Below are 14,542 nucleotides of genomic sequence, written 5' to 3'. Positions count from 1 at the left end.
TTATTTTTAAATATATGAAAAATGTTCAAACTTATAGAGATACTTAAGCATCTACTGAGATACTGTTTTCACCTACCAGACTACCAGAAACTTGATAACATACCATCTTGGCAAACAGACACTATCATATACTGCTGAAAGAAGTGAAAATTGTTCAGCCGCTAAGGAGGGCAGTTTGGCAACATGCACTGAAATCCACATTCTTGTCCTATCAGATTCAGAAATGTCTTTTCTAGGAAATGTATACAATTACCTTCAGATATGTGCGAGACATCACATGTACAAGCGTATTCATTGAAGCTCTGTTTTCGATAACACAGTCTTGGAAGCATCCTAAACATGCCCCCCAATAAATATGGTGGAGTATTATGCAGCCATAAAAAAGAAGTAGGAGGCCCTTTATGTGCCAAGACAGAAAGATCTCCAGTATATTAAAGGGGAAAGGTAAGGTACAAATGAATGCATATAGTAATCTCCACTTAGTTAAGGGGGAGTAAATGAATACCGGCATACCGTGTTTTATTGTGCTTCTCTTTATTGCACTTGCAGATACTGTGATTTTTACAAATTGAATGTTTGTAGCAACCCTTCATCAAGCAAGTCAATTAGCACCATTTTTCTAACAGCATTTGCTCACTTCGTGCCTCTGTGTCATATTTTGGTAGTTCTCATAATAGTCCAAACTTTTTTGTTATTATTATATTTGTTATGGTGATCTGTAATCAGTGCTCTTTAACGTTACTAGGGCAAGACCCTCCATCAGCAAAAAAAGATTATGACTCAATCTGAAGGCTTCGATGATCATTAGCATTTTTTTTTAAGCAAGAAAGTATTTTTTTATTAAGGTATGTGCGTTTTTTTAGACATAATGCTATTGCACACTTAATAGACTACCGTATAGTGTAAACATAACTTTTATATGTACCAGGAAACCAAACAATGTGTGTGACTCTATTGCAGTGATCTGGAACCAAACCTGCAATATCTCCAAGGTATGCCTCCATATGTTAACATTTTCTTATTTACGTATAAAGTGTGATCAAGAGGATACACAAAGAATGAATAAAAAGCAATTGCCTATAGAGAGAGAAAGGAATGCCTGAGGAACAGATGCAGGAGGGAGAATACGTACTACTATGTTTCCCTGAAAATAAGACCTAGCCAGACCATCAACTCTAATACGTCTTTTGGAGCAAAAATTAATGTAAGACCGGGTCTTATTTTACTATAATATAATACCCGGTATAATATAAGACTGGGTCTTATATTAATTTTTGCTGCAAAAGACAAATTAGAGTTGATGGTCCAGCTAGGTCATATGTTCAGGGAAACACGGTATATGCCTCTTTATACATTGGATTTTATTAATATGAACACATGAATTACCTATTGAAAGGGATTAAGTGGAACTATTAATAGATTAACTTAATAAGCAATGGCTAGTGACACTGGCTCATATTAGGGAAAGGGATTTTGCTGCATTTTTCCCCGTTAGAAAAATGACTCCACTCCTTAAAAATGTCCCCAGTTTGCAAAAGTACCCTGGACTTGTATTTGAGGACTGAGTAGACAGGGGTTAATATCTAAACAGAACTCCTTCTTTGTGAGTCAAGTTTGATGAGTACCTACTATGTGCCCAGCCATGACCCAAGCACTGTGGGGACTCTCAGGAAGGAGCCATGCCCACTCAACTTGCCCTGCAAGCTGGGCCTCAGAGCAGGCAAGGCTGGAAGCAGACAAGGCTTTTTTTTTTTTTTTTTTTTTTTTTTTTAGCGAAAGCGCTGCGTTTTAACAGAGACAGGGCCAGTGGCTGTTCCCAACCCCCCTTCTCAGGGAGGTTTAGAGGCCCCTAGTGAAGAGGTGGCACTTAAAACCAGCAGGTGGGAGAATCATGGGACAGGAATAGGAAGTAGAAAGTCATGGGTCCCAGGACAGCAGTGCTGAGATGGAGAAGTGGGGAACCATAAGTGGACCACAGACCTCAGTGAGCTGTGCAAGAGACGGAATTTCAGGGATGCCACCTTCTTTCGGCAGCCCTCGTCTCCTATTCCTTGTAGGCAAGGGCATTCTCTCATCTCTTTTTCTCTGCCTGAGGAAATGTAGCCCTGGGCTTCCCTGAGCTCTCCCCCACACTGAAACCCCACTCAGGAACTCACTGAGAGCCCAGGACTGGACAAGTTTGGTCCCCAGTGGTGTCAGTATTTTACTTTTTAATGAGACTGAAGACACCCAGAGGAATAAAGTTCTAGGAATGGCCCATCTGGCCCCCAGGGGTCTTTCACGCTTCACTAATCTTCCTGTCACAAAGGAAAGGAACATAAGTCACTGTCTCTTCCATGGGACAAGAGTTTTAGAGAAATACAGACAGTGGAGGAGGCCTCTGAGGAAGTGACTCGCGGGATTTCAGGCCTCAGTGGCAGGACAGTGGAAAGAAACGTTTTGGCCCGGGGCCTCCCTTTGCCACAGCAGAGGGGCAGCCACTTTCACACATGCTTCACCTTAGACCTTCAGCAAGAGCAATCTCCCCCCCAGGAGGGAATAGGGGCAAGAAGCAAAGGGATGGTGTGCATCTGCATTAGGGCCAGGCAGGGAAAGAAGAGCGGGAGGTGGGCAGAAATACGACATGCCACCTTCTCTTGCCCTAAGTAGGAACGCTGAGTAGAAGGAAAGACCGAGCCTGATGTGCCAGAAATGCTAAGTGGCAATTTTGAGAACAAGGGCAAGGTTCAGGCTGGTGTGGACTCTTCTGAATCTATTCCATTCATACAAATTAGAACGAGTCCTTTCTATGACACAAAAGCTTTAAAAAAGAGCTCTGAGCAGTGGCATGTGGGGTCTTTTATAAAGCCGGGGTTGGGGGCTGGCATTGAAAGAGGCCCCCCCAAGTGAAGGCAGGAAGGTAGAGGAGTGTGGTACACTGAGGCAAGAACACCAGCTTCCCGAGCAGCAGACCTGAGTTCAGATCCTAGTTCCACCAATCCCCGTCAGCTTGCAGAAATCGCTTACCTTCTTCTGGCTTCTCTGTACTTATTTCTGCCCTAGTAATAGCTGAGCGTGCTCTTCCTAACTCTCAGGGGTGTTCAGAACATGAATGTGGGTTGTAGACCTCGAGGTACTTTCCACATGTTATTGTTGTTGTTGTTGTTGTTGTTGTTGTTGTTACGATGAATGTTGCCATGGTGATCATGATGCAGTCCTGTAAGTCTTGGAAAGGCAACTCTAGAGAGTGTGCAGGGGCCGTAACTCAGTGGGCATACCTCTCCAAGACCACAGCTGGGCAGACCGGACACCTAGTTCCCTCTTGATCAGTTTCCTCGTGAAGGAAGTGGGTGTAACAGTATTACAAACTGATTTTTCACACATGAAAACAAGCTTCCGAGCAGGAATGTATCTGACCCAAGTTGACAGATAGGGTAACAGACCAGCAAGGTGACTTCACCAGGACCAGGTTACAACAGTGATTAAAACCCAGGCCTCCTATGCCAGAGCCACGCTGCTATTCATCTCACTGCTCTCCCACTCCCAGACAAAGCTGAGCCTTGACCACACACAGTGGCCAGGATTGGGGGTCAGGGACCCCGGGTCCTAGTGGCTTGGCTGGTTGGGTTCACTGTACTTTCTGTAGTTCACGAGCATTTGCTTACAGCAGCACATTTTATGTGCTCTTTTCTCAAGACGTCCCAGCTGTAAGTGGAAACAGGGGCCATGGTGCAAGCAGGCAGGCCCCAAAATGCTTCCTGACCCACCTTTGCACTCAGGCCTGGATTCCTGATGGTGGAGGAGTTCACGTCCCGACGCCAGCAGGCTTGTGAGAAGGGCCCCTCTGGCTCTGTGTGCAAGGCAATGGGCCTTCTTTGCAAGACACTTCCACCCCAGAGTGACTGCGAGGAAGGCTTGGGGTGCAGAGACCTCCGTTCAAAAGTCTGGGACCTTCTGTGGGACAAGTCTGGGGTCTGCAGACTTGGTTACTAGGGAATTCACGTCCAGAATCCCAGGTTTTATGTAAAAATCTGACACAGACCTCAAACTGTAACACCAGCTACAAGGGAGGTAACTGTAACATCAGCTACTGGCTGAGGCCAACTATGGCCATGGCCCTCACTGACCGCAGAACCACCTGAGCTCTGGAGGTCCTGGTTATTGCAACCAGTGTGTCTTCCTTCCTGCCCCAGACGCTTCCCTCACTCAGCCTGCTTGCCTCTAAAATACTGATCATGCAAACACATGGTACACATGTAGGCAGGGCTCCCATTGCCCTCAGCGTGAATGTCAAACCCCTCTTCCTGGCATTTGAGGTTCTTTGTGGTTGGTTTCAGCAGGCCTGTCTCTTCTCACCTTCAGTGGGATCCAGTTCTCTCCTCTCTTCACCTTTTGTATCTCCTGTGTTGGCCTTCCCCGCCCTCCCATTTTTTCTCTTCATGATCTTTCCAAACCTTACCATCTATCCAAGCTTCTCTCGAGAGTCACCATTTCCTGGAAGCCCTCCTGCCTGCACCAGCCATCAGTGGTCTGTCTACTCCCTGAAATGCAACAGTTCACACAGTCAGTGCCCTGTAAAGTAGCACCTGATTCTTATGTGGTTTTGTCTGCCTCACTGATGTTAACATGTGTCAGTCTTGTTCCTCCAGCTGATCTGCATGGTTCACTCACAAAGGAAAGGGGATAAGTTGCTTCTTTCTTTCATATCAAGGTCTAAATAATATGAATTTCAGCACATAATATTGCTTCAATGAATAGCTACTGAATCTATTAACCACAACAGTCTTGAGCTATTCCTGGGGTAACAGAACCTCCTCCCTCATGTTGGGGTGAACTTGGCTCCTTTGGGGGTTGGCCCTCGTAGGCAGAGACCTGCCTTGAGGTTGGTTGCTGGCAGGTCAAGCCTCCTTAAGACTTTCCTTTCTATAGCAGATTTCCCTGAGATGTGCCTCTCTCTCCAACTCAAGAAGACCCTATTGGGATGAGTGAAGCATTAACAATGTGGTTCTGGCCCATGTTGCAGGGATTTGAAACTGGACAACATCCTTCTGGATGCAGAAGGTCACTGCAAGCTGGCCGACTTTGGGATGTGCAAGGAAGGGATTCTGAATGGTGTGACGACCACCACGTTCTGTGGGACTCCTGACTACATCGCTCCTGAGGTAAGACAGTGTACAAGGTCTGCTCCTCCTCCTGTTTCATCCCCGTGAACTGGGGTCATCTAGTGGTGCTGGGGGGAAAGTCTGAAAAATCAGGATGGATCCCAGGAAAGAGGGAGAAAAGACTTGCTGATGTGTCCATAAGGAAGTGGTGGTGAAGGGGGAGATACTGGTGAGCTGAGAGTAACAGGCCATTCCCCAAATCTGGTTAGTCCGCCTCATCATTGTTACTCTTCCATCCCGTCCGGAGCTACCGATGAAACTAGGACCAAGAGAAATTTGTTGACTTGTGTCACTGTTTTCACTTCTTTATACACCGAATAAAGGAATACCATTGATAAAGGCAGCCATTAATCCACTATAATTTGTCTGCAGTAACACCAGGAATTATTTGCCATTTCTAGTGCAGCGGTGATTCTACGTAGGGAGCACACAGGATCGAGGAGAAAGAGAGTGCCTGGCTCATTATAAATGCAGATCAGAGATATTCATTGTAAGCCTCGCCGATGGGCTGCCTTTTGTGAAAGTTGTGTGGATATTTTGTTCATCATAAAGTGTTTGTTTGCCTTGAGTTTCTCCAGGTCAGTCTTGCCCAGCTGAGAGATACCTAGTGTGATATGGTTTAAGACATAGCCAATCATAGATACTTAATAAAAGTGGTCTTGTGGGTTCTGACACATATAAAATGGGAAGGAAGTACCAATCCCCATTAAGCATTGCCCATGGTGGTTAGGTATGTGTTAGCACATTTAGATTTCATTTCCTTTCCGTGGGCATTGTTTGAGCACCTGCTAGACACAAAGCAATGTAGGGATAAAGAATTGACTAAGACACTTGTCGCTCTCCTAAAAGAACTTTTGGTTCAGAGGGAGTGACAGGTAAGTAAATAACTAAATAAGTAGAATAAATAGGTACGAAACACAAGATGGTATCCTCAGGATGGGGAGGCTTCTTGGAGCACCTGGTGGATGATTTGAGTTGTAAAGAATTAGCAGGATTTCCTTTGGTGTGGAGGGTGGGGAACATTCCTGAAAACAATAGGGAGGACTGAGTGGGGGTGGGGCAAGGGAAGAGGTTCAGGATCCCTGAGTTCTGAAGCCTTTAGGGCAGGGGCTGTTTCTAATCTGGGTACTTCCAGGATCCTGCACAAAAACCGGGCTCTTAGTAACGGTTTGTTGACTGAATAAATGAATGAGAATTTGGGACACTCCAACATGAGCCAAGACAAAAGGGTGAGAACATTCTTGGCCTTTTTTAAGAAAGGAAAATAGTGTAGCTAGAACGCTAGTGGTGTAGGATTGCTTAGTGCTCTTAGTAATGAGATTAGGGTAGAGGACCAAGGAAAATGGCCTTTCTCCTGCAGAACCTGTGGACCACTAAGGGCTTCCCTGTAAAGACGAGTCATAATCAGACCTGTCTTAGTAAGAAGATGGATATCAGCAGGATATTCGTAACTCAGAGGGGAGAGCGACAGGGAAGGACAGTTGAGAGACTTTTCACAGACTAGATGAGACAGGGGGAGGCCTGAGGAGAGTCAGAGAAGTGAGGTGGGTAAACAATAGGTAAATTCTCGTTGGAACTTTTACCTTCTAAGTGTCTCTATTAGTGTGTTCCTTTAGCAAGAACACCAGGAATTTAACCTTCAAGGAGAAACCAGTGAAAGCCAGGGCTCTCAATTGCTTTTTCAGCACCTTCTTTATTCATCCTTTGTCCTCAGAATGCTTGGTTCCAGCCCCTCTGAGTTGATACCAGAGTCAAAGGGTTGAAAGCCCAGTATAGTAGTTAAGGACCCAGCCCAAGACAAGTGTTTACTTTATGGTGAACAAAATACCCACACCGCTTTCACGAAGGGCAATCCATTGGCGAGACTCACATGAAAACTCTGATCTCTGTTTATGAGCCCAGACACTCGTGCTTTCCATTCTACACATGTGCTCACTATGCAGAATCACCGCTACACTTGAAACGGCAAGTAATCCCTGGTCTTACTGTAGGCAATTTATAGCTGACAAACGTATTGCTACCTTTATCAAGGGCTACAGGGAGGAGTAAATGACAGTGTGCTTCTCAAGCCTGTACCACAGCGCCTGGCCCCGAGTAGTACTGAGTCAATAAATGGAGGCTCCATCAGTACTATCGTTGCTGGGTTGTTCAGTGGGGTGTGAAAAGCACAGACCTGAGAGTTGAGATTCCACACTGGACTTAACCACTAATGCCTCCATGGGACCTTGGTCAAGTCACAAGACATTTTTGACCCTGGGGTTCCTCATCTTTCAAATGGGAACAACAATTCCTGCCCTACCTGCCTCCTCAAGTTGTTTTGAGAATCTAATGAGATTAGAGCATGGAAATGCTTCAGAATGCATAAGCCTCTATTCAAGGAGGAAAAGTGGAGAGGTGCCTGGCTAACTCTGAAAGCAGACACCTTCTGGAGATGCTAGCTCTGCCGCAGGGCTTCTCTTCCCCCAATATGCCTTTGGCTAACACCCATCTCTCCTCCTCTCCTTTCTCTGCTCCCAGCCCCCGCTGCCCAGGAAGGGTGGCCAGCCCTGGGTAATGCCTGTCATCATGACACCCAATGCCTTCCTTTCTATTCTACCCCAGCTCTGACCCACCCAGGGCTGCCATGCTGGGTGCCCTCCCATGGCCTGTGATGCCTTGTCCTTCTCACCAGTTCCATCACAGACAAGCCGATTAGAAAGCAGATACTTAGAGCCAAGCCTAAAAGCAATTTTATAAAAGGTGCCACCCCAAACAGGAAGGCTTTAGACAGGGCCTTGGGGAAGGGTAAGCAGGAATGCTTTGTGGTTCCCACAGTGACATCCTGTCTGAGCCGACACAGGCCACCTGAGGCCACCTCCCTATCGCCCTGTGGTGGCACAGAACTCAACTGTGCCATCTTCTGGAGGCTGGAAGGTGGCCACCTTAGCACTCACAGCCCCCTGCGCCAAGGAGAGAAATGAGCAAACCCAGTAAGGCACACACAGTGGGCACGTGTGGCAGCCGGTCTCCCGAGTGTTGGAGCTGGGTTGCTCACAGTGGGAACTCTGAAGAATGTGAGAGCCCCTGCCACCTGGTTGCTTATAAATGCCCTGAGAAAACAGTGCCCTAGAGAAACTAGTGGTCCTGTGGTGAGATAGGTTGGGGCTCTGGATCTTTCAAGGTTGAGGGACAGAGCAGCATTCCTGGCTCCTCAGGACAGTGGAGTCTGTAGCTCTGACCTCTCACAGATACCACGTGCTAACCACTGGTCTAAGAGACCAAGGTACTCACCAAACAGGTTATCAAACCGGCATCATTTAGAGTTGGCTGTATTTGCTTATATTCCTTTTCATTCTAAATTCAAAAGATTACTAGAATGTGTTTTTACTGTTTTCAAAATCCTTCTACCCAAGTCTTGTTATTTAATTCCAAGCAATCTGTAATCTCTAGAAGGGTGTCTTGAGGAGACCACAGAAAGCCCATATACTGGGGTTCAGCCTCCTTTTCTCTGGCTGTCTTCAAATCTGAGAACTGAACTAGAGCCTGTTCTGGGACAAGTTACCTGAGAAGTTACCCACCTGAGGTATCCTGCAAGCTGCAATGATTAGGCATGGCCTTTGCCATTTGAGGTGTCTCAAGTAAAAGGAAGGGGACCCGGGGTTTTATAGAGGCAGGTAAACGAGGGGCTCGTTGGCGAGTGTCGTGGGACTTGTGAGGAACACTGGAGACGGTCTTTCCTTGGAATACGCAAGAGCATAGTGACTCTTTGCGATTAGAACACAACAGGGTGAGGAGACGTATTAACTATAATTTCTTTTCCAAGAGCTCAGGGCTCAGGGATTTCCACATTGTCCCCATTTCTGAAGACGGGGATTCTGCTCACCTTTCCACGCAGTGAGCCGTGCCCCGGACGGAGTGTGACATGGGAAGGCACACGGCGGGACACAGTCCCTTGCAGCTCACTGTGTTGCTCTCCATCTGCATCTTGCTCCTCTCACCCTGATTCTAATGTCAAAAATATGCATTTTTTTTTAACTTGGCTATCAATCCAAGTGAAGAACTTGATCTGGTGCTCAAACAAAGAAACAGTGACTTGTCCCCACAAGAGGACCTCACGTAGGTACCAGCGTTAGACAGTTGGCCCCCAGCATAGCGCCTCCCAAACTCAATTTCCACTGAACTCGCTGATTGGGAACCTAACTTGAGGTAACATGGGGCTCCGCTCCGCAGAGCAGCAAGCTGGAAATGAAGGTGTGGTTCTCCCCATGGGCACTTGTGGCACAGACGTGGCTGCTGGTGGGAGTCTTTGGTGGGCTCTGATGTTGCCCGTTTCCTGAGCAGATCCTGCAGGAGTTGGAGTATGGCCCCTCCGTGGACTGGTGGGCCCTGGGGGTGCTGATGTATGAGATGATGGCCGGGCAGCCCCCCTTCGAGGCTGACAACGAGGACGACCTCTTTGAGTCCATCCTCCACGATGACGTGCTCTACCCAGTCTGGCTCAGCAAGGAGGCCGTCAGCATCCTGAAAGCTGTGAGTCGACCCCCCACACCGAGGTCTCTGCTCCCTGGCCTTGCTACCGTCTTTCCCTCTTCTCACTCCTTCTCACTCCTCCTTCCTTACGTGCTCTCCCATTCTCCCTTTTTCTCTCTGCCTCTCTCTGTCCCACCTCTGCTCACAGCTAAATGAAAGGAGTTGAGGACAGTCATCCCTGGGAGGTCAGAGAACTGCTGCCGAGAGAATGGCTCTTCTTGGGGGAAAAGGAGAGCAGGTCTGGGGCAGCTCTGTGTCCTCCAGTGAGTGTTTCAGAGGGAGCAGAACCAATCCAGACTGCCCTGGGATCACCCCTACTGCCTAGGCTCTGTGGCTGGACACTCCTTCCATACTATCCATACCTGTCACCGTGGCCTGTCTTCTTCTGGGGCCTGTGATGGGGAAGAGAGAGCAGGGGAGAGAGAGGAGGGCACTGTGCACCTGTGTCCACGAAGGCGTCACTGTGGCTGAAGAGCTGATCAGAAAAGAAGTGTCCACTCAAGATCTATGCGGCCATGCTGGATTCAGACGTAATAGAGAGGCTGTCCCCACCCCTACAGATAATCCCTCACATGTGAAAATTCTTCATACCTGCTCAGTGCAGTCATTTCTACAACCTAAGAAACATGTGCTGCAGCTAGTAAGTGAAGTTGCCTGTCCCCCAAGGAAAGCTGTGGAAGCTGAAGTATCGGGAAGCTAAGCAAATCAATTTGCCTGGGAAGCGTCATCCTCCTGAGCTGAGGCAGGACCGGGGTGGCAGCCTAGGAACCTGGACTTCCAGTACTGGCTTCTTTCATCCATCAGAGTGCCCCAAAGTTCAGTAGTTGGCACACCACATTCAGAAAATTTACCATAGCCAAGTACTTTCTCTACTACGATTTACTATTCTTGTTCTTTCAATCAACTCCCAATATTTGCCTAATATACTTGTATGCATTTTTCAAAGAAATTTTATGTCGTATCATAAATGGAAAATCAGTATCACTTGCCGTAACTAATTAACATAAATCATCATATGATAATGTTAAAAAGACCTAACATCATTTTGTAGGTGTCTGGGGGAAAATGCCACATCAGAACATGTGTCTTTCTGCTACGGTTGTTTTTGTTTGTTTGTTTGCTTGCAGTCCTCTTTCCCTCTACCCCTCACTTTATCCTTCCCTCCCTTCCTCATCTACTTCCCTTTCTCTCCCTCACTGTTTCCCTTCTATTAATTAATTTGGTTATTATTGAACTACTATTTGTTGAGTGCTTCGGACGGGCCAGGCATTGTGCTAGATACTAAGTAAGTATTGGTAAATATCAACAGCCATCGTCCCTTCCTGTGGAGCTTACAGTCCAGCAGGAGAAGGTGGGCAGTCAATAGAAACTACATCCAGACGTGGTCACAGTGGACAGCAGAGCGCTGAAGGAAGCAAATAGAGTATGCTTATTTACTCAGTCATCTATTGAGAACATATGAATGAAGCATTTAGCATGTGCCAGGTGTTGACTGAGGAAAAACGCGCAGCACCCAAGGCGGCCAGAACACGAGCCCCGCAGAGCTGGGCCCGGAGCACCAGCCCAGCGCTTCTTCCTCTGAGCCTCCCTCCTGGCACCCGACCTGGGCCCTTTCATTTTGGATGACCCAGCGCAGTGGTTCTCAACAGGGACAATGTTGCCCCTGCACCCCAAGAGACATTTGTCGATATCTGAAGATATTTTTAGTTGTCACCACTTGGAGCAGAGGCTGCTCCGAGCACATGTGGGTGGAGGCCACGGAGGCCGCTAAACATCCTACAGTGCACAGGACGGCCCCTGCGACAAAGAAGTATCCGGTCCGAAATGTCATTAGCACAGAGGTTGAGAAACTTTGACCTACAGAGATTCAGAAGCTAGAGCTCGTGTCTGTGTCAGCTGGTTGGAGAGGGGAAGTCTCTGAGAGAAGGCATCGTCCCTGTGAGAAGAGCCTCTGGCTCAGGGGCAGCTTCCTGGGGCGTTAAAACCTATATGCTTATCCGTAGCCCCGATACTTCCCCTCCCGGAAGTGGGAGGACAGGAAGAGCTGAGGAAGTAAGGAGCAGTCTTCTACTCCCTTGGCCTTGGAACACTTCACTTCCTCACATTGTCGCTCGAGTCTAGGGCCAGGCCAGGTTTTCCATGACTCTGGCCGGTGAGCTGTGTCCCTGAGGGCTGCTGCCTATGTGAAGGGGGTACAGAACTCTAGAGAAGACCGCTTCGTCACAGTTCTGCAGTGCACAGTCTGCTCAGAGGCAGCAGTAAGAGGCGGTCCTGCTGCCTCCCTTCTTCGCCATTGTCCTAAGACACCAGCCCAAAAATGTACAACCCATCAATGTGGTTTTTATAGACAAGCATTGAGAAGCAATACGCATTTCTTTTCCTTGCTTTTTTTTTTTAATCTTTTGATTTTCATGGCTATGTTGTTTCTAGAGATGACAAATTCAAATCTTTAAAGAGTGGGAGGGCCCAGGTCCAGGAGGAGAAAAGGACCAGGAGCTACCTTTGATAATTTACCTTTACATGAATATCTGGTTCTCTTTCCTTTCCTCAAAAAGGACTGTTGACCTGTCAGGATAAGTGAGTTTATCAGACAACAGTCTCCCTGAAGAGAAGGCGTGAGAATCTGAGCGGAATTAGGGAGTTAGTAAGAGCCTGACTTTCTCATCCCAACTTGGTACCTTGCTGGCTGTTTGACCTTGGCCAAGATAATTAACCTGTGTGTGCGTCAACTACCTCACTTATGAAATAGGGAAAATAATAGCACCTCAGAGGGTTTCATTTAGCTGACGTGAGTTAATATACTATGTGTAGAATGGTGGCTGGCACAGAGTAAGTTCTGTATAAGAGTTAGAGGATACTAAGAAAGGGCAAAGCCCCCCCAACGTACAGAAAACGGGCTTAGGAGGTGACACCGAAGATGTTGCCTTGGCTGACGTCCATCGCTCCCTCACAGCTTAGGCCTGCCGGACCTTTGTTCCTAATTCTACCTATGTGCTCATCCCTGCAGTTCATGACCAAGAACCCCCACAAGCGCCTGGGCTGTGTGGCAGCGCAGAATGGTGAGGACGCCATCAAGCAGCACCCATTCTTCAAGGAGATCGACTGGGTGCTCCTGGAGCAGAAGAAGATCAAGCCGCCCTTCAAACCTCGAATTGTAAGTAAGGCCTGGAGCTCATCCCACCTGTGGGCTGGTCCTTGGTACCACGCGCGGAAAGATGGTCTGGGACATATCTGACAGCCAGAATGACAAGGGCAGGAGGTCGCCAAGACGCTCCCTACAGAGTCTCTTCAGCCTTAAGAGTTTACGGTAGAAAATATACACCCTGTAAGCCATAACCAAGGTGATGATTTAAATGGGACACAGAAGAACATTTTTTATTTTAATAGAGTTTCTTATTCATTTTGATCCCAAATTGCAAATGACACTAGTTTGCAATGTATGGTAGAGATATAAGGTTTCTTTATAAATAAATGGGTTTTTTTAATGAATCAATGTAAAGAAAAATATTAACTAAATAATAGTCACAGTCATTATTTGGAACTAACACAGAGCATGAAGTAGCTGCTCAGTGACTGACATTTGAGGACTGTCCCCCTGGGAACCTCTGGGGACAAAATCTGTAAGAGGTCCATTCCCTAGGCCACGTGAGAGATCTCTTCCTTCTCGCCCTGCCCTCTCTTCTGACTTCACTCTAGCTTCATCACACTCTTCCAGGTTCTTAGGCCTGTTGGGGTGATGCCAGTTGGAGGGGGGAACAATAAAGGGTGTTAGTAGCTCAGAAGTTGAAAAAAGGAATAGAACTGTTGACGCAGAGAGCAACGACCAGGTCCTAACAGAGAAGGTGTAAGCAGTGCTTTTCTTCAAGTTAGTGAGAGTATGTTTGTGTGCATATATGTGTGTGTATATGTGTGCGTGTGTGTGTGTGTGTGTGTGTGTGTGTGTAGGGGGGATATCTTAATTCTGTTGGCTTTTAGTCTGATAAGGCAATCATTCAGACTGAAAATTTGCGTAGCCAGCTGGCTAGTTACTGGGAGTAAAGGGAAGTGTGTAATATAGTCATTTACTGGGCAGGAGCCCCAGAGTGTTAGGGCTGGGGTCCCGGAGAAGAAGACCTGCGATCATCCAGTCAGCCCTCAGTCACCCTATATTCTGTCAGCCCCCTCCTCCCTCATTACCAAGTGCAAAAACCAACCTCCTGTGCTTTATGAATTGTCAGAAAGAAATTTTATTATATTTTAGGAGGTTTTCTAGGGAGTGCTTTTGATATTGCTGTGATTCTCAGAAATGTGCCAAGTGGGGTGAGGGGGAGGGCGGCTGGTACCTCTCAGCTGAAGACCGTGGTCCAGACCTTAGCCAGACTAGAGCATGGTGGGTTGACCGTCCCTGGACGATTGGTCCTGTCACCATTCCTCACCTGTTTTCTGTTGGGGTTTTATGATTTTTCACTGGCTAGCACACAGTTTGGAACGGGCTAGATTGAGGTTCACCTTCTTCCTTGGCTTATATCACCCCTACCCGTTCCCATCTCCCACGTAGCTCTCTGGCCTGCTATGTCAAGCCCATGCTGTGGGTTTGGGACAGGGCTTACTGCACATGCCAGCCTCCCAGAAGGCTGCCTCCCCTGTCCCCGGGGTCTCTGCAGGTGGTCTTTAAGGACAAGATGAACTCTGCCCCCGACAAAATGAGGGCAAGTCTGAAACCAGAGGCCAGGCAGAGGAGGAGGAGAAAGTAGAGTCTCAAATCTCAAAAGTAGAGTCTCACATCTGAGGGTGACGTGTTAATTCAAGTGTAATCTAAGTTAATCAACCCAAAGAAAATTGGGAACTAGACCTAAGTAAAGAATCCAGGCCCAGCAAACGGGACTCCAGTACAAGTTCAGGGGCGAGCAGCC

General features: G+C 47.4%; 1 protein-coding gene across 3 annotated transcripts in view; it reads left to right on the top strand.

Moving 5' to 3' along the window:
* Window positions 1-14,542, top strand: part of PRKCE (protein kinase C epsilon) — a 467,029-nt gene that overhangs the window by 429,534 nt on the left and 22,953 nt on the right. For all 3 annotated transcript variants that reach the window (XM_033124970.1, XM_033124969.1, XM_033124971.1), the window contains 3 exons: window positions 5,003-5,141; window positions 9,462-9,650; window positions 12,658-12,804. In XM_033124970.1, the coding sequence (XP_032980861.1) occupies window positions 5,003-5,141; window positions 9,462-9,650; window positions 12,658-12,804 (475 nt within the window). The remainder of the gene's footprint in view (window positions 1-5,002; window positions 5,142-9,461; window positions 9,651-12,657; window positions 12,805-14,542) is intronic.

The sequence above is a fragment of the Rhinolophus ferrumequinum genome, chromosome 13 (genome assembly GCF_004115265.2).
Source record: "Rhinolophus ferrumequinum isolate MPI-CBG mRhiFer1 chromosome 13, mRhiFer1_v1.p, whole genome shotgun sequence".
Lineage (NCBI taxonomy): Eukaryota > Metazoa > Chordata > Mammalia > Chiroptera > Rhinolophidae > Rhinolophus > Rhinolophus ferrumequinum.
Note: the sequence above shows the minus strand (reverse complement) of the source record. Positions and strands in the feature narration are given on the sequence as shown.